Source organism: Rissa tridactyla, chromosome 1 (assembly GCF_028500815.1).
Source record: "Rissa tridactyla isolate bRisTri1 chromosome 1, bRisTri1.patW.cur.20221130, whole genome shotgun sequence".
Lineage (NCBI taxonomy): Eukaryota > Metazoa > Chordata > Aves > Charadriiformes > Laridae > Rissa > Rissa tridactyla.
Window position 1 is genome coordinate 195,448,085 of NC_071466.1, and position 19,666 is coordinate 195,467,750.

At 35.8% G+C, this 19,666-nt stretch overlaps 1 protein-coding gene across 9 annotated transcripts in view; it reads right to left on the bottom strand.

Moving 5' to 3' along the window:
* The window catches only part of POT1 (protection of telomeres 1), a 95,052-nt gene that overhangs the window by 41,867 nt on the left and 33,519 nt on the right, over nucleotides 1-19,666 (bottom strand). For 7 of the 9 annotated variants that reach the window (XR_008466382.1, XM_054201173.1, XM_054201181.1 and 4 more), the window contains 3 exons: nucleotides 17,238-17,368; nucleotides 8,142-8,432; nucleotides 4,056-4,211 (listed from right to left, as the gene is read on the bottom strand). Coding sequence is in view for 8 of the 9 variants with exons in the window: in XM_054201173.1 (XP_054057148.1) it covers nucleotides 4,056-4,211; nucleotides 8,142-8,432; nucleotides 17,238-17,368 (578 nt within the window). In the remaining variant the exon portion in view is untranslated. Of the gene's footprint in view, nucleotides 1-4,055; nucleotides 4,212-8,141; nucleotides 8,433-13,064; nucleotides 13,179-17,237; nucleotides 17,369-19,666 lie in introns of those variants that run through there. The other 2 variants (XM_054201198.1, XM_054201189.1) reach the window with 2 other exon arrangements.

Consider the following 19,666-nt stretch of genomic DNA (forward strand, 5'->3'; position numbering starts at 1 on the left):
ATGTATGAAAAAAGTAAGTATTTACCATATGTACAAACATAAAACATTAAACATGGGAGAGGAGAGCCCAGAAGCCAAGGACACAAAGTACGGGTTTTGTCTTCTAAACTTGTGTGCTGAAATTCATGCAAAAGTCAAGTGAATTACATGTTTTAGTGCAGCACTCAACTTCCCAAGATTTGATCACGCTAAAAATCTATCTTCCTATATATGCATTTTATTAGATCCCTTTTATGAAAATGTCATTTTATTCTACGTATTCTATATCACTTAGAACGATACTAAAGAGATGCACTGGCAAACACTGAAAAAGTGCGGAAGGTTATGAACGTCAGCACAGCCCACCACATCTGAGCGTGCAAGACGGGGTGCAATTTCCGTGAATTCCTTTGGGAGGCAGCATTGCTCACTGTTAGCAGCGGCGAGCACATGGGGGGGTCACGGCTGAAAATGTTACTCTATTTCTGTTGATCACCGAATGCCTGCAGACCGAGTGTCTTGACTGAGAAGAAATTATAATCTACATTAGAGTAAACACCATGATTTACAGAGCCATCACTAAAATCTAGTACAAAACCAACTCCTTACTTGACTACAGCAGTTGTTTATGAGCTACCTACCTCATTTAAAGCAAGTTCATTTAAAATGAAATTAAAGCAGGAAGAACACATTTCTTGCAGTAATATAAAACATACTAATACCCTATTTGCATTCTAATTCAAATATGACTATTTTAAAAATACATATTAAGACTAAAAAGAATTAAAATGAAGAAGTCACATATGCAGTTTCCTGTAACTAGCTAATTAAAACAACTTTTACCGTACAAAATCTCATCATTATTTCAAAACATATAGTGTTGTGTTCACATTCAAGACACCGATGAATTTGGAACGGTCATTTACCACGGCAGTTAAATATTCACATTTGGCCAGAAAGACACTCATGACAAGAGGCTGTCTTTATCTACAGGAATCACTAACAAAATGATCTGTACTAATTTTTATGCCTATTTTATGGCTGATGATATTCAGTGAGATTTCTTTGTCATCATTTTATCCTATCAACAGTCTAATTTTACTGAGTAAACTGTGCACAACGTTTTGCAAATGAGAGGAAGCATATACACAGCACTTGGGTGTGGTCCTTTGCAATAAAAAATACCAACTTAAATCCATTAAAAGGTTTGGAGGACTTTGGGGTGAGATGGGGGGTGTTTTCGTTTGGTTTTTGTTTCCCCATTTAATGAGTACAAAGACAGAAGTGGGGAAAATACCACTGACAGGTCAAAGGAGGGCTGCTCAGGCATGAAAATCATGAAGCTAGATATTAACAGCCATCTAACTCATTTAGGCTGCAGCTTGGAAATGTGACTCAGCCACTAGAAAAGCAAGCAAGACTTCTTAGTCCAAACTACTATCAAAAAAGAGATGACATTGTATACAGTGGGAGGAACAGCTGAAAATATTCGAATTCCTGAGTTGTACAGCAAGGTCTGAGCGAATCCTGAGAACCTCTGGAAAAACTGAAATAAGAAAGGCTGAAAAACAATGAACTACAACCTACGGGGAGCAACTGTGCTCCGGAGAGTTAGTTGCAGGTTGGGGTTCCTGGAATAACGAGAAAGCCTTATGCACCCCAGGCAGTCAGAGGAAGAGTAAAATTTGGGAAAAAGCAGTGAACGCCATTGTCTTTGCTTAGTTGTAGCTGTTGCTTGTGTCTTTATGCCCCAGAAAATAACCTGCCTTAGAGATGAGATTTCTGAAAATTGTTTGTGTTCTGATAAGGCAGCAAATGCTGAAAAGCTACAGTCTTACCCAGCAGTGTAAATATAGGGGACAAAAAGTCTACTTACGGTACCAACTGCAGCACACCTTCAATATTACTAAAGTTCTCTCCATTGAAAATTGTAAACATTATTTGACTGTCGCAGAAAATGGAATAAAATACTCATATCTTCAATGTTCTCTGGACAGACAATCCAACCAAGGAGCTTTTAACAAACTCTTGCAGGAATATCCCTGACACTGTGCTCCAAGATTCGCTAAAAATTCACTGTAATACATTACCCACTTTCTCTAGACTGTAGTACTTACTCAGACCTTCCTTGTCTGAACATGCACGCACAGATACAATTTTAAAACAAGAACAAATATTTCAGGTTTGGTTTTTTTTTTTTTCTTCAATCTGCCCTTCTTCGTATCAAGGCTGCATAAAACAGATTGTTCCTACATAAACATCATTTCAGAGCTGCAACTGTCATTGCAAATGGTACGCGACAACACGGGAGAGAGTAACCTAACAATTCTGTAACAATTTACATTAAAAAAGGCAATTCTAAGCTACTGTCAAATGCAGAAGAGATGGCTGAAAAACAGTGCACTTCTATTGCTATTGTTTCTGAAACCATAAAGTGGCAAAACATCTAGTATAGTTTTGGTCCGCACTGTTCTCGAGTTCACACTTAGGAAGGTGCACATGCATACACTAAACACTCTCCAGTTTTACACTTCTACATAAATGATTTTTTAAAAAAAATCTTTGCCTAACAAGACCTTAAACTAAATAAATATTATACAGATTAACACAGAGTATTTCTATAATACTTTCTTATGATTTAAAATTATTTCCATTAGTATTTAAAAAAACCCCTTTTATCAAATCTTCCATTTTAGGAAGAATCTGCCAAAATTTCATTATCTTTAGATTATTTTGTGAAATAAAATCAATTGCACGTATTGCAACCTGAACTTAATAAATCTTTCTTAAGTTTAATTGTTAGAATATCAGCACTTTTTCTTCAATAACTCCACTAAGACAATCCACTGAGAAGCGGTGTTCAAAAATGACCTAACTTAAAACTTCTACAGCTTGCATGAGTGAAACTACTGCAACTTTGGACACAGCCAGAAGGAGAAAAACAGCCCGTGTTGCTCAGTAGGTCAAACCAGGTTTCTTAACAGTTCCCTCAGGTATTAGAGCTTCTGCTTCACAGTGCAGCATCCAACAAAGGCACAGATGTTTTAGAGATAAGAAAGAAAGGGCTCACAGGAAGGAAAAAAATGGAGAGAGCTGATGGAAGACATCCCACGTACCACATATTCAACAAGAATTCCTGAATATAAATGGGAGAGTAATAAAGGGAGTATCATCAGCTACTCAAGAAAATATGTTTTATCAATATTAAAATATTGTTTCCCTTAATTTTAAAAACATATTGCTTCACTGGAACATCAGCAGTTATTTAATTCAATAGATTACACTAGTTAGGTGGAGAAAAATTCTGGAAGAGAACCTGTAAGTAATGAAATACTTCTGCAAATTTTGTTATGAATTCTTCCACAAAGGCAAGTTATTTTGCTATCTGTCATTTACTTATGAACAGGCATTAATATATCAAATTGATTTCATGTCTGCTCATAGCCCCAACCTAACAAATGACTATCACTTATCTTTATTTTCTGGTAAAAACTTTCTTAAAAACGATGCTTGGGTATAGAGGGCAAGGCATAAAATGAAAGATGTATTCTTTGCTAATTTACTATATTCAGAAGCAAGATGGCAGTATTGCTGAAGATCAAATGTTTAATTATGTTGTTGTTTTCTCTATCTAAGCATAATCAACATTAGTGACCCACTAAATGAAGACTGCACTGTAAACTGCAGGAGTTTATAGAACAGAAAATCTTTTATTGACTTTAGAATTACGGGCCTTTAATGGGACTACAAGTTTAACCCCACCTTGTATTATTTAAAAAATAATTCTAAAGTATAGAATACATTGTCTGAGTGTATTATTTTCCCAGGATTCCAGTGCCTGGAAAGAACTGCTTAATTGGAAGAATTTTTTTCATGGCAATTTTAGGATAATGATGCTGTTTTTCACATGCTGATGGAGTTTTGCATTCAAATAAAAGGTATAGGAAATACAGTGAAAGATAACGAGGAACATCTGAAACTAACAGCAGAACTGAATTAATACATTCTCTGAAGTTGAGTTCTAAGCAGAAAATAGGCTACAAAATGAGAATTAGAAATACGAAAATGTGCATTACCTTAAGTGATTTTGCCAGCTGTACATGGTTATCATAGACTAGAATGTCCACCGTTAGATTTCGCAGCTGATGAAGAACAACTTTTTCTCCTTCCAGGTCTCTTGCTTCCACAGGCACCTTCCATGTTGGATAGGGACATTTTGTGCCATCCCATACCTGCAATGGAAATGAACTACTTCAATACGCTCAATACCTTAGATTGAGATTTTAAATAACTTTTTTTTTTTTAAACAAATTTGTTGTTTGATTAAAAATTGATAACAATAAGAAATCTTAATTGGAGTCTCAGTCTTAAAGTCCTTAAATTATCTAAGTTAGTTTTCATGGGATTTTTTAATTATTATTATTACCCAGAGAGTATAAAATAACCTCTATAGAGAATATGATCAAGTGTTAAGACCTGTGATTTGTTAATATTAAAAAAAAAAAAAATCAGCACCAGCAAAACGTCAACTGTTGATCCAGCAGTTAAAATTCACCATATGCAGAACTGTCTATATTTAATATTTTAATCCTGCTATAGGTTTTTTTTTTTAACTACTCCAGCTACAGTATGTGAAGACTGATATACTCCCTTAATTACTGATGGTCTTCTACATCAGTACACACTGTTAGTTATCTAGAACACATTAGAAAAACATCAGTATTTAACAAATAATGAGGATTCTAAATTTTTTTTGGCTAAAGGTAAGTTCTTGGTACACTTATGTATTGAAATATCAATAGAGATATTTTTAAGCTATCAAAGTAATTTTGAAAAAGTAAGATTACCAACAGATTTACCACTTCAGAACCAAAATCTTACTTGATTTACTACTTAAATAAAACAATAAAATTTCAGTGATACAGTGATAGCTGCTCACGATATATTCTGTAAACTACGGTTTCCTGAGTTCCTGAAGATATACTCTTCTCAAAAACAACAGAAATAATGGTCTGAAATACTGGCACAGAAAAAGAAAAATTTAGAGGCATTTGGACTGTAAGACTGAAATGCTGCATTTGATAGGATTTCAAGCATATAGGTTCAACAAAAGCTAGTTTTCTGTTATTTTGTGATGCCAAGGCATTTTGTCCCATGAGGTAGGCACTGCAGAGGGGGAGAAAAAAAAAATCACCAAAGCTTAATTTTTAAAGGGTTTCTACCCCTTATGGTTAACTGCTGTGGATCAAAGGACCCACAGGAAAAGATCCAAGAATCAGCAAAGCCATGTGTAAATACACTGAGAATAACTCATGGCTGAAATACTCATCCAAAATCAAGAGAGAAAAGGGAAAACTGTTCACAGTGAACATGATCCATAACATCAAATTAATGTTCCCAAATGAGAGTGTATTCTGAAGGACCCAGATAATGAGATGGGACGTGCTGCCACAGGTTAAAAAAAAAAAAAAGCCTATTACCTTCTGATCCTGTATCATGAAATACTTAAAACTACCTTTGAAAGAGAGGTTGAACTGATTGCTTGAATTATCAAACCTTTTCCAGAACTGAGCTTGAGGAACACCGATTTAGTGCATATATATTATGAATTTAGTCACTTTGACAAAATAAAGAACCTGAAGTTTGTTGAGTTTCCCATTATTTTTCAACTGGCTTTACTTGGGACACTGTAGTAGTTCTACACTTAGGAGACGGAACTGACAAACGGATTGAAATAACCTGAATGCTAGCTGTCAGATACAAGGATGACTAACTTAGCTTCAAAACGTCCTTCACCAGAGAAACTAACAGGGCTAGCATAAGGGTACCTTTTAGAGGAATTTGTAAGCCAGTAAGCTTTCTTTACAAGAAAAAAAAAATCCTTAGAAAAGGAGTTGGTTTTGTCTTTTACTGCACAAATATGAAAACAGATCAAGCTCGCTACCTCAGGAGCTTGCCAGCTTCACTTTACTCAAATTATGGATGAAAACCCAGAAGTCCTGGTTTCAAAAAAACAACACTAGTCAAACAGCCAACACTGATTAAATTAATTCTGGATAAGAAACAGCAAATGGTTCCATTACTAGTCATGAACAACTGGAAATAAGGAATAATTAGTGACAATCTTTGATTACCACGGTCAGCAAAACACTGAAACGCGAAAGACATAATGAAACCTGTTTCTCTTCAGCAGACTGTGCTAATTGTATGACATAGCTTAATAGAAAAATTAACTGACAGACAGAAGGCAATAAAAGAATAATAGGAAAACTCTCATGAAAGGCATAAATAACAGAATAATTTATAGTATACTGTGAGTTTTTTAGTCTCCAACAGTTTGAATAACAAAATTCTCAGAAAAAGGTAAGCACTAACAAGTTAGCGATATTGTCTTTATGCCATGTCAGCCTCAGGCGCTGTGCATATCCCAATTAATTTATCAAGTGTAATATTAAAAGTTGTGCTATGGGTGATGCACAAAATCACTGAAATTCATTTTAGCTGTCTTTGAAGCAATCCTCACTAGCTACATGAGCTCAATGCTTAAAATAATAATTATATTTTATACTATAATCAACCACTAATATAACTGATATACTTGGAATGACATGATAACTTTAAATCATCATTATAAAATTTATAACCACAATAATATAATAATAATATTTAATGATCACTCCATTTGAGCTAGTATTGAATGTTGGGGGTTGGTTTGTTTGTTTGTTTAGCGAATAAACAAAATAATCAGAGAGATCTCTACAATTTTTTAAAAAGGCTTCTCTTCTATCATGACCAACATTTGATGAGAAAGGGATTTTGCCCTGCTTGAAAATTGGAGGAAATTAGCAACAACATACCAATGTTAATTTACCATTTTTAAGCTTCTCTGATGTATTTTAATACAGATTTAAGTATTTAATATTTTATACTACTAAAAAAATACTGTCAAAGGAATTACATACCAGAAAAATTGATCCACTGTTATTTGATTTCAAACTTTTACCTTCCCAAATCTATGCTAAGTTTCCTCCCTCCAAGTCATTATCTTCACTATACAAAACTGACAAAATCAACTTCAGATCTTAAAACACAGAAAAGCGTGTAAAGAAATATAAGAAAGCACTTGTCTCTGTCCTTGTAAAGGGTCCTTCAATGCTGAACATATACTTCTTAATGAACAGTCTTCTTACAGTCCACAAAGTTCTGAAATTTTTCTGGGTCTCATTTGACATCTATTTCGCAAGGGATAATTAAATGAAAGTATTTGTAACAGCTGCAAAGCATATTATAGGACTACACTTCAGGTTTGTTTCTGTGTAGTGCATGTATTGTTCTGCACCAGAAAAATCTTTGCTGCTTTAATGAAGTAATAATGCAGTGTGTTGTTTCTAAATGTTGTTACAATACAGCTTAATACAGTAAGACCAATTTTAGGAAGTCATAAAATAAAAAATAACAGTCTGTTTATCACTCACATTTTAACCACCAACTTAGAAAAAGAAATACAGAGGAGTTTCAGAATAGCATGATTCAAACATCTGGAGCTAAAAAAGTATAATTATGCAGACCTCCATTTTATTTAGCTGATGTTAAGGATCACCTTTGGAAAGTACTCTCCTGTCACATGGCACTTTGCATTTTGTACTTTTAGTAAGCCCTGATCCCAAAAGCGCTTATGTATCACTATATAACTAAAAGAAGCTACTTAAAATCCATCAAGACAGAAAACATAATCCATTCATTCATTTTCCAAATAGTGCTACTTACTGCATTAATTATAACCAGCAGATGTAGAAAAATTAGCAATAATTGCTTCTAACTAGAAAACAAGGTCAAAATTTAAAACTACAAGATTTCTTAAAGTTGAGAAATATTGTCAGTATTTAACTACAAATGTTTGTGAAATGATGATCCATACCAATGCCATCTTACAAAAGCTCTCTAAACTTTAAAGAGAACTGGGATTTCTGTTTTGTTTTCATCGAAATAAAATGGTCAAGGATCATAAACTTGCTTAACCTCAAAATATGTATTACATTATAACATTACATTATTACACATGTATAACATTATTTAAATAAATGAATATGCCGGTTTTATTGAAAACTGAATCACAATGTCTTAATAAATAAATAAAATTATTTAAAAAAAAATAAATCTACCTTTAGAAGAAAAGAAGATCCATCCACTTTTGCTTTTCCCACCAGCTGGCAAGTGAGGTCAAAGTACAGCATTGGCTGAACACCAGACAATTTTGCTCCTGGTCCAGAGATGGAAAGATTACTGGCTGCCCAAACACGTAATTCTTCTATTGTTTTCTGTTCTTCATCCATGAAAGTGTACACTTTGCTAGAGGTTCGAGGAACTACTGGCGCTCCTACAGTTCCATCAAATGTCAAGGATGCAAATCCCGCACTGGTAATTCCCTGCATCTGTCCATTGTATTCCCTGACCTGTAACAAAATATGAAGAAAAAAAATAAATGGTTGCACTGCATCGAAATATACATACATTTCTGTTTTATCATGCCCATGAAGAATAAACCATTGATTATTTTTGTTCCTAGTGCTATTAGAATGGAGTCAAAACAAAAACAAAATTAGGAAATTAACATTAACAAGGAAACAAAGTGAATAAGCAAAAAAGAATCTAACACAAACTTTTTTAAAGAGGCAGACTAATACCTACCTGTAAATATAGGTCATTGGTGCAAAGTATTTTATTCACAAATCTCAAAATGTTTGTGTGGGGAACACATCAGGATTGCTTTTACAAATGGGGAAACTGAGGCACAAGAGAAAGTCATTTTTAGGGGTCACAGAGCAGAGCGATGGTGGAGCAAAGGTATTACAGACTCCTGTTTCCTGCCTCTTGCAATAGCCCCATTTCCTGATACTAAGAAACTGAAAAAGAAAACATCAGTTCTAGGAGCTATTTTTTTTTTTTCTATAAAGTAAACAGTGACCAGCTTTCACCCCTTGAATTATGAACACAGCTTTCACAATTACTCTTATGTCTACTGCCCTGCAAATGGCAGGTTCCCTGTATCCTGCTGATTTAGCTATGTATCTGCTACCACATAAAACACAGTGTTCAATGTCTGAAGCATTCCTTCAAGGATCTAGTCTGGTCTTATTGTTCCCTGCACCTTTTTATATATATCAAAGCACTGCATGACTCATTATCCAGAAATCTCAAACTGCCTGTTTTGATCCATCCATTTTTAATTAAAATATGCCTACCAAAAAAGCAACAAGACTTCTGAATACAGCTTTTGGAGACAATATAGTTTAGGATTCCCAGTGCTCAATTTTCAAATGGTTGAAAATCCTACTGATTTAAAATTGCAGAATCTGAAAGATGTGACAGAAGTCCTAAATAGCAACATTTTTTACCTGAACACCGCCAGTGATTTAGGCCTAAATTTTATAATAACACTGAAATTTGAAAAGCACACCAATCAAGTATTCCTTGGAAATTCATAAACAAAGCAGTTTAATCTTGGTGACAGAAACTCCTTTAATCCCTGCTACTTTGACATAAAGTATAAATGCATTAAGGATCATCTCTAGGATAAACTTTCCTCTACTTAAGCATTCTCCAGAACATCAATTCATGATGTAGTTTTTCTTCACTGTAACACTGAAAACCTTTAGTCTTTTAACCTTTAGGTTTAGATCTTAATAACATAAGAGAGGCCAATGAATCATAGAATCATAGAATGGTTTGGGTTGGAAGGGACCTTAAAGATCATCTAGTTCCAATCCCCCTGCCATGGGCAGGGACACCTCCCACTAGATCAGGTTGCTCAAAGCCTCATCCAACCCGGTCTTGAACAATTCCAGGGATGGGGCATCCATAACCTCCCTGGGCAACCTGTTCCAGTGCCTCACCACCCTCACAGTAAAGAATTTCTTCTAGCATCCAATCTAAATCTACCCCCCTTCAGTCTGAAACCATTGCCCCTTGTCCTATCATTACACTCCCTGATAAAGAGTCCCTCCCCATGCTTCCTGTAAGTCCCCTTTAGGTACTGGAAGGCTGCTATAAGGTCTCCCCGAGCCTTCTCTTCTCCAGGTTGAAGAGTCCCAATAATAAATAATAATAAATATTATAAATAAATAAATCAGGAGAATACATAGTTTCATGATCAACTCGTGCCCATTACCCATGATATGGAAAAAAAAGTTCCACTATAACACTAAGACATTATCCAATACACAGATTTACTTTAGTTGCTGCCACCGGCATCATATTCCATACCTTCTCAAAATAGATAACATCCAGAGGGGAGGAAAAGTCTCTTTCATCACTTTGCTCATTCATCCGCTATCAAAAGATATTTCAAGCATGTTTTTAAGTATCTTGTCTGACATGTCAAATGTTCCTCAAAGTGTTCTGATTTCCAATTTACCTACTTACTTCTTCACTAATTCTTTTAAATCATCATCAAAATACCTTGACTTCTTTCTTGCTAAAAATTCTGTCCTAGACCTCTAGCCTATTTATGAAGGCTCTAAATCTTCCAGGAAAGCAGTTCAAGAAACTACTTTGTGTCCCTGGGTTTCCACTAGTATTTCACCATGGACTATTTTCTCCATTTCCCAAATCCTTTATGTCATGTTTTGAGCACTTATGAGGCTGTGCTTGAGCATACTGTATTTCTGACATCTCCTAGTATCCTCATTTAGTGGATTTAAAGTCATCCTTAATGTAGGGAAAGGCAGATATAAAATAACAAAAGCAACAAAATACATGAGAAGGTAAACCTCAAGTATCATGAAAAGAAAATTACCAATGGATGATCTTGAAGCAAAATCAAACGTCCTTAGGCATAGGTATGTGGAGAAGCCACTGAGTGGTCTCATAGGTAAACAGCATTCAACAGCATTATTTAGCAAACAGCAGAACAAACAGGAAAAGTAAATGTAGAATGTGTTACAGAACAAAATATTTCATAGCTGGAAAATTATTTATGTCAGACCAACAGAAAAAATGACGGCCAACAGAAATTCTCTGGGCTTGTCCTTTAAAAACAAATCATTGCTAAAGTGATAAGGAATCACTGGAGCGTAAAATGAACAAAATCCATGGGCAAATGTCATTTCGTTATGGCTCTCTAAGTAGATCTCAGACCAAGTTAAACTGTGATACTGTGAACTAATTATATTTTCTTCACACAAATGATTTTGAAATTGGATTAAATTTAGGGAAAAGAGCTAATCTGAGATTTTTGTATACATGACAGTTCCCCCTCAGTAGATTTTTGTGTCATTTCTAGAGGCCTTTTGGAATTTTAAAAAGAATCGGTGGGGGGAAAGGATGGGTAAGCAGGGCAGATGGCTACCATTTAAAAAATTCCCTGAGAATTTTAAATAAATTCAATAAATAATGGTAGCTAAACAAAAACAGAGCAGAAAGCATGTATTTGTCTTGTTCTAAGCAAGCAAGTAAATTCCTGCAGGAGTCTTTGGCATAGTTTTTATAAACTAAAGAACAAAAGAAATGTCACCTCAACAGACTGCATGGACAATAAACTCTAGTGATTTCTATGGGGTACAACTCTATCCTGAATATGCTCAGTGAGAAGAAGCTAATCTTGAAATATTTATAAATAGATTTACAGTAACCTAAACCACCTGAATTAATTATTAATTTTTTTTTTAACAGAAGCTGGTGTTACCCGCTTCACGCAATGGAAGAGAAAAGTGCAATAGTAAGTAGGGTATGCTGGAATAATAGCATCTCCAAGGTAGTTTTCCATCAAAACTGACTGCTAAATTGCAGAAGCAAAGGACTATTACAAAACCACTGCAGTCACAGATCGTCTTAGCGTACCAAAAAAATGCCTTGTAAACCAATATATGCTAAGGTAATGTACGTGCTCTTATACTAAGAATGAAGATTTCCTAAAAAAAAATTAGCTATTGATTTGTGGAAATAGCAGGATTCAAGATAATATTTTGAAACAGGAGTACATTAAGCTTAAAACCTGATTATTACTTATACATATAAAGTTATTTCAAGACATCAAGTTGTGTTGTGGTTTGGTGATTTTTTTTATTTGAATTATTGCACCATGTAAAAAGCACTGTCCAAACTTCTATTCCAATTTGAGTATACGTTCAGCTCAAGACGTCATTGTAAGGTATCTTTTACCAAACCAGAAGTCAAAAACTTATGATCTCTGTGATTCATGGTTGGCAACAAAATAGTAGAAGATCAATGTTCACATGCTGCTACCCAGTCTTCCCTTAACTGCAGAAATGTAGTATATGTGAGATCCTAGTGAAGAGTTCAAAATTGTCTACAGGCAATGTATCTGTGAGAATTGTAGTTACTGTGGTGAACAATGTATTCCCCTCAATTAAACACATGCATACAACCACATGCCACTCTGTGTGACCCAAACAGGGTTCAGTTGACATAGAAGCAAGATACCTTATGCAAATAAGCAGTGACCAAAAAATCTCCTCCTTCTCAAACAGAGAATCTGATCTGAATATTATGAAGGTAGAGACAGGGTTACAGATGACTGCACTGAAAAGGGATACTGTCCAAGTACTAGAAGGGTATGGCCCAGTCACAGAACTACAGCAATTTTGGTTGGCAGGGACCTCAGGATATCATGAAGTCCCACCTCATCGTCAGGTCAGGGCTGTTGTTAGCACTGTGTCACACCAGGCTTTGGCTGGTTGAGCCTTGAAAAATTCCAGGCATATGATTCCAGAACCTCCCCAGGCAAACTCTTTAAATAATGCACTTCTTTTAGTCAACTACTATCCTTGGAAACACTCCCTTTGCCATACTAAGACCTACTATTGCTAGATCCATAAAGTTCCCCAGCACAGATTACTATATATTTTGAATGTACTGAATGTTTAAAAAGATCTGTAGGAATTTGGGAAAAATGCCTACACATGGATTATATTTCAAGTGAAACTCCACCAAAAGCCAAGACAGAAACTTGGGATATGTGCAAAAAAAAGAACAAAATATACTAACCACAAACTCTTCTGATTTGTTCTTATACACGATGGCTATGAAAAAGGATTTCTTTCTAGAAAATGGATAAAAAAATTTACCTTATGCTAGGGGATGGGGGTTCCAAGTCACAAAGGGATGCTCTTCAATTCTCCCCATTCACTCAGCATCACAAAGTTTTAGAGACAGATGACTGCCCTTTAACTTCAAAAATGGTCTAGAATAGCTGGGGCAGAGACTTGATGGAAAAACACAAACGAATAAAATATAGGTTTTCCATTGTGTCAAGACAAAAAATTAGTTCACTTAGGTATCCAGCTTATTTCCTTGGGTTCTTTCTTTTCTATTTTTGACTGCACAGCTACCCAACACAGAATAGAATGGCATCTAAGAGCCACTGGTCCAAGACAGCGTGGGTTTCAGACCTGTCTGAACTGAACCACAGAGATTTTAAAACATGGAAACACCCCAGCAACTGGAGCCTATGTACAGAAGAAGTCAAGGCACGAAAGTGAGAGAGGAGAATAATGTCAAGATTACTGTGACAAAAAGCTAGAGAATTAATGCTTTGTAATTGCTACAGAGATTGAGTTATGCTGAGGAAGTCATATAAGTAAGGTCTAGAATGAGACGTTGTTCCTTTGGTCTTCATCCTCCAAGTATTCCACATGAGTGACAGAGCTCTATAATGCTGTGTATTCTGGAAAAAGACCCTCCAAAACACATCCTAGACCGTGATTGTATCAGACAACTAGAGTATGCTGAACAAAATGAACACCTAAATAAGAACATGCTTCGTTTTTCTCCAATTCCCAAACATTAAAATGTAAATCAAATACCAATTCATTTCACTGTGAGGGAGGAAATAAATTCTTGTTTGTGAATCACTCAGAGGTAGTAAGGAATACTAGAAAAAAAATAATGAGGAAATTAACAGTTCTGTTGTCATGGCAAAGTTTGAGTAATACAAGAAAGGCAGAGCATACGCCAAAACTCCCAAGTCAAGTGAGGATAAGATACTGCAGATTTAGTAAGTACCAGCGGGTTGCGTCTTCCCTCTCTTTAATGGCTTTAATATTAGGCATTAGTCTAAGATATTAAGAACATCCACAGTTGTGGTTTGGCCTCAGATGGCAACAAAGAACCACGTGCCACTCTCTCGAGTTTTCCCTATATGGGAAAGAATCAGAAGAAAAAGGCAAAACTCGTGGGTTGAGACAAAGGCAATTTAACAGAACAGCAGAAGGAACAAGAAAACAACAACAATAACACGGACAGAGGAATATACAAACACAATTACGGAACCAGAACCGCTGCTCACCAACCAGACCAGGATGCCCCAGCCGGCTCTACGCAGCAACTTCCTGCCCCCCTCCCCCGGCAGCCCAGAGTGGGCAGGCTCAGACACCAGATGGAATACCTGTGTCCCTGCAGAGCCTGGGGAGAATTAACCCTATCCCTGCCGGAACCAGGACAACAGTGAACCATAAAAAAAAGTTCCAAGAAAACTCCCCTTGAGACAACTGCTTCTTGGCCATAAAGACAGAGGGAGCCCAGACAATTACATCACAGGCCTAACTTTTATGTTGGGGGGTGGGGGGATTTCCTACACAGTCTTCTCTGCAGAGCACTGACTGTGCTTGAAGGCCCAAATACAGTGCTGCAATCCACTAAGTACTATAATTTATGAGAAAACATCATAAGAAGTCATAAAAATGCACTTCAAGAAATATTAACAGACATGTAATTAAGACTGGATAATCTTTCAATTCAGTTACTAAGACACTTAAAATTTTCATTCTCTGCAACACATACTGAGCAAATAAAATGATTCTCTACCCAGAGTAATCCCAACAGAATCCTCTCCATTAAGTTCTTATTAGCTCTGAATCACCAGACCTTTCCAACACCTATGTTACTGTTACCAAAGACAGGCCTCTGCTTTTTTTTCTAAAATAGTTGTTTCTTACTAACCTTCTTACTGTGTAAAAATAGTTTGTCACTGAGCTGATGTTACAGATAGTGATAATGAGGAGACAACCAGAAGTAGTTAATCATGTCAAGGTTCTTCTACACGTGAAATATGTACCCCTATACCAATTGGGACAGAGTTATGGCTACTTCAAAGACCATCCTTCTTATCTTCAAGAAGTTGGCAAACTTACAGCAAACTTTTACTGTCCTGAGATGACTCAATACCTTAAAAGGATAATGTGATGAAGGGTCTCCTTACCCAAACGACCACCAAGACACTCACGCTTGCGCAGAAGTGTTTTTCCGACACAGCAAAATTTGATATGCATGTGCAAAAAGGCTATTTGGTCATCCTAATGGATATGTAAGCCTAGGTGGAGTTATGTATTAGGTAGGTGGAATTATGAGAATATTTTGTATATAAATAATGGGTGAATATCCCCAGTAAAGTGTGCTAGATTTGTGGGTTTTCCCCCTAGCACCCGACATCAAATAAAGTAATATCTCCTCTCTAAACTACTTTTGGTTTTGAGGGCTTTTATTTCAAGTAACATTACTAGGAGGAGAAGTTACTAGTTGATAAGGATTTTAGAATGATCTCCTCAAAAATTTGAGAATGGTGACGTTCCTTACATGTACTAGTTGATAAGGATTTTAGAATGATCTCCTCAAAAATTTGAGAATGGTGACGTTCCTTACATGTACTGTATCAGTAGGTTTATATTAAAGGTAAATAACGCAGCTAAGACACTATTAGATTTGCATAAAAGAGGGTGCATGCATAACTTCTCTGAAAGTGGTCTTCTTTTGTTTTTTAACCTGTACTTCCCATGTCTCAAAAAAATCCACTATTAACCTACCACAGACATACAACTTTTCAGTTCTTTTCTTTTAATCAAGCTCCTTTGTACCTTCTCTTTTTTCACACATATATTATGTAACATGTATTTTGATTTCAGAAGCAGTAAACATGTTTCTACCTCCACTGAATTTCAGAAATTAGTATATCTGTGTAACACTCACCCACACTGGATTCAGAGAGAACTTAAAATATAGGATAAGACTTTCCCATTCGAAGTCAAATCGATGAACATCCAAGACTAACACCACATCTCAGGTACTGATTAGCAACACAAGCTTCAAAATCTAAATACTACTAATTCTATACATAAAGATGACCTTAAGGAAGCTTTATATTAATGCAGAATAGGCTAGCTAATTTCTGTCTCAGTTGTAAGTATTTATAATGTATATATAATATACATGAATAACAAATTGTTTCTGAATCTCAGTGACACAAATCTCAATTACTGTATACATCTTACCACTTTTTGCATTTATTGTCATGTTGGGTTATTTTTCTTTGTTCTCCTGCTACAGCATATCAAACCATACATGCTTAGTACTACTGACCTTTGTCTCTTTCATCATTCTTTTGTACAATCCTAAGTTTCCTAGATTTCTCAAGAATGTTCTAATATGCAAACTGTTTTTTTTTTAACTGGCCTCTTTCAGGACATTTACTCATTTTTGCTACAATTATCTTAAGCAAAATTAAATTATATAATTATATATGATTATCTTGCAAATTAATATGTAACATGGTAAAAACAAACCTTTGGTACTATTCTGCACCTCTTTAAGTACGGTCTAGCATTACAGGACTTCTGTTCAGTCTCAGTACTGTGGTTCCTCTTCCCTATAGAGTTGCAGCAGGCATAAGAAAAACACCCAGCCGAAGCAGTACCAAAGCTATAAATACTGAGTCCTTCATGGCCTTTGATACAGATAAATACAGGGTAAGCCAGGATAAACATCAAAGAAGCAGCTAGAGCATGTTGCACACTAACAACCCCAGATAGATTACATTTGAGTAACTCTCCAGCAGATCTAAACTGCTCCACAACAGAAGCTCTGAAGTAATCCCTCAATTCTATTAATTTGAAGAGGAATAAATTGTGCGCATTTATGTCAGTTAAATTCTGTTCACCTAGAAGTATTACCACATGATTTCCAACTAGTTTAACAAATATTCAAAAAAAAGAATGCTGTTCTGAAGTTGTCACAACAACATCTAACACATTTTAAAGAGAGGTATCAGGTCAGTGCTCTGATGTTTAAAAAATTTGATAGTTTATTTCCAGTTTTGGTCCATAGCACAACCACAGTTCTTTTATCACTCAGTTGCTTTATCCAATGTCTCCAAGTGTTAATTTCAGCACATGAAGAATTAAATGATTCCTACAATCCTCTCACTGCAAAAAAGCAAGCACGTAACCCCGCCACATTCTAGTACGTACCTTTATTCTATGAAATCGAACAATATCTCCAACTTTGTAAATTTTTGGTAGGGAATCTAGATTTCCATTAAAAAGAGTGCACGTTAACTTGACATTTGATGGGTCCACAAGTGTTACAACTGAGCAATAATCTGTAAAATATAAAAGTGTTTGAATGAGTAATAGGCATTATGGAGTTATTAATATACAGATATTGAACTTGAGATGAACAACCATATGGCCAATTTTTTTCTGCCATTATCTAACTCTTCCAAAGTCAATTTAGCTACAGTAGCATAACAACTGAAGTGTGTCCCATCTTGCTAATAATTAGCCCAAATAACTGAAAATGAAAGGGGTGACCAAACAGAGGTCTGTGAGCCAGGAACACACAAAACTTTTTCTTCTGTCTGCAGCAGGTATGCTATATTTTCAGGTTTCAGTTACTTCCTCTATAAAATGAGAAGGATACGTACAATCTTGTACAACCCTTTTCAAAGATTTATTTTTGCACTGTCTTCTGCACAGGTAATGAGTTCTACAAGATCTAAAAGCAAATTAAAGCATAAGTTACTTATTTTTCACTTCAACAAAATACGCAGGATCTATACTGCAAGGATAGAGTCACACAGTAGTAGTCATGAAGTATAGCAGGAATCTGAAATGTGCCCTTTTCAAGTTAAACTTCAGTAATAGAATTTCACTTCTATTAATGATCTAAAAAGTAAATTCAAAACAAGACAGATATATGACAGAGAAAACCAGCCTGGATTAGGCCAGTATTTGCAGATGCCATAAATGAAACCTGTAGTTTCCATTTCAGCTTACAGAAGCATGTGTGCTCAGATATTTTACAAACATAAAATTGAGTAAGACTACACTTGCTCTTTCATAGCATGGTAGCTGGTTAAGCTGCCTGAGAACTTTTCAAACACCCAATATCAATTTGGCTGTATGTTTAGAACCTCAAACATCCACATGTCTTGTCCTAGTTGCTTTTAATCAAGAAGACACAGTGCTTTTGTCTTGGATACTTATTATGGTAGCATTTACTGAAACTTACAGTTCAGGGCTGAATTACAATGACAAATACAATTACAAGCTGATGACAACCTTAATACATTTATGTACACAAAACTTTGGCTTTTACAAATAGTTAGGGATTGTAGTCCGTTGGTAAGCCCACACCACAGCAGGTACGGTCATGAAGGGACTGGGGCTCATGGATAACCCATGCCAGAGCAGGTACTCCCCCAAAGGGGCTGCAGCCCATGGAGGAACCCACACTGGAGCAGAGGACACCACTAAGAAGGAACATACAGAGTAAAAAAAGAGTAAGCAACACATACCAGCAGAAAGAAACTGCTACGTACTGACCCCAAACTCCTGTGCCACCATCTGCTCCCCTGAGAGACACAGTGACCTGCAGCAGTAATGAAGGGAGTGGAGACTAGAAAGGGGGAAAGGAGAGGTGTCTGGAGTGAAGCTCAGCCTGGGAAAAGGTGGGGGAAAGGTGTCTTCCCTACGCATTTAAATGTTTCTCCTCTTTGTTTCTCAATATCTGAATCAGTTATTAAATGTTTATGTTAGCTGGCAATTAATTAAATTCCCCAAGTCAAATCTGTTTTGCTTGTGACAGATATTTTTTTAACTCCCAAAAATAAACCACCAAACAAAAAATCCAAACAAACAAAAAACCCCAACTTCCCTTAGCTATAAGTCTACAAGTTAGAGATAATGGCACTAAACCAGAGTTTACATACCTGGAAACTGAACAAACATGTTATAATGCTAAAACAAAGTGCATAAAATCTGCATCTTACATTTTTACAAAAAGACAGACACATAAATAAATAATTCCTAGACAGCTTTGAAAAAAACAATACTACCAGTCTAGTAGAACCATCAGATTTGCATTATATAAAAACTGTAAGAAGGCAGTCTAAAGAAGAAAATTATCATATGTAAACTCAGTGAAGAGACTCCCCAAACATGAAGACAGGTAGATTAGACTGGATTAAAATACATGCTTGTATGTGCACTGCCTGTGCTTTTAAAAGAAATATTTTGCCGTTTCCAGCAAATATACCCTTAAATCTTACTATGATTTAAACTTAAAAGTTTAAATTATCTCATGACTTGAGCGACTGAAGTATTGAAAGAACAAATCCAATGAAGGCTTACTAAGAAAAAAAAAACTTGTTTTCCTACAGATACAAAAATCTCTAGTATTTCCATAAAACAGATACTCTTCTTCCTCACCAAGATTTTTCCACAAACTCAGTAATGATAAATTTTTAACTATTGCGCTCAAAAGTTGCTAAGCAGTATTCTTTTGTACACTCCCACCAAAGGCACAAGGCCAAGTGTCATGTATCACCTAATCTGACATTCTCTGCCAGGATAAACAGACATGAATAAAGTATAGCCAAGGGCTGACACAAAATTGC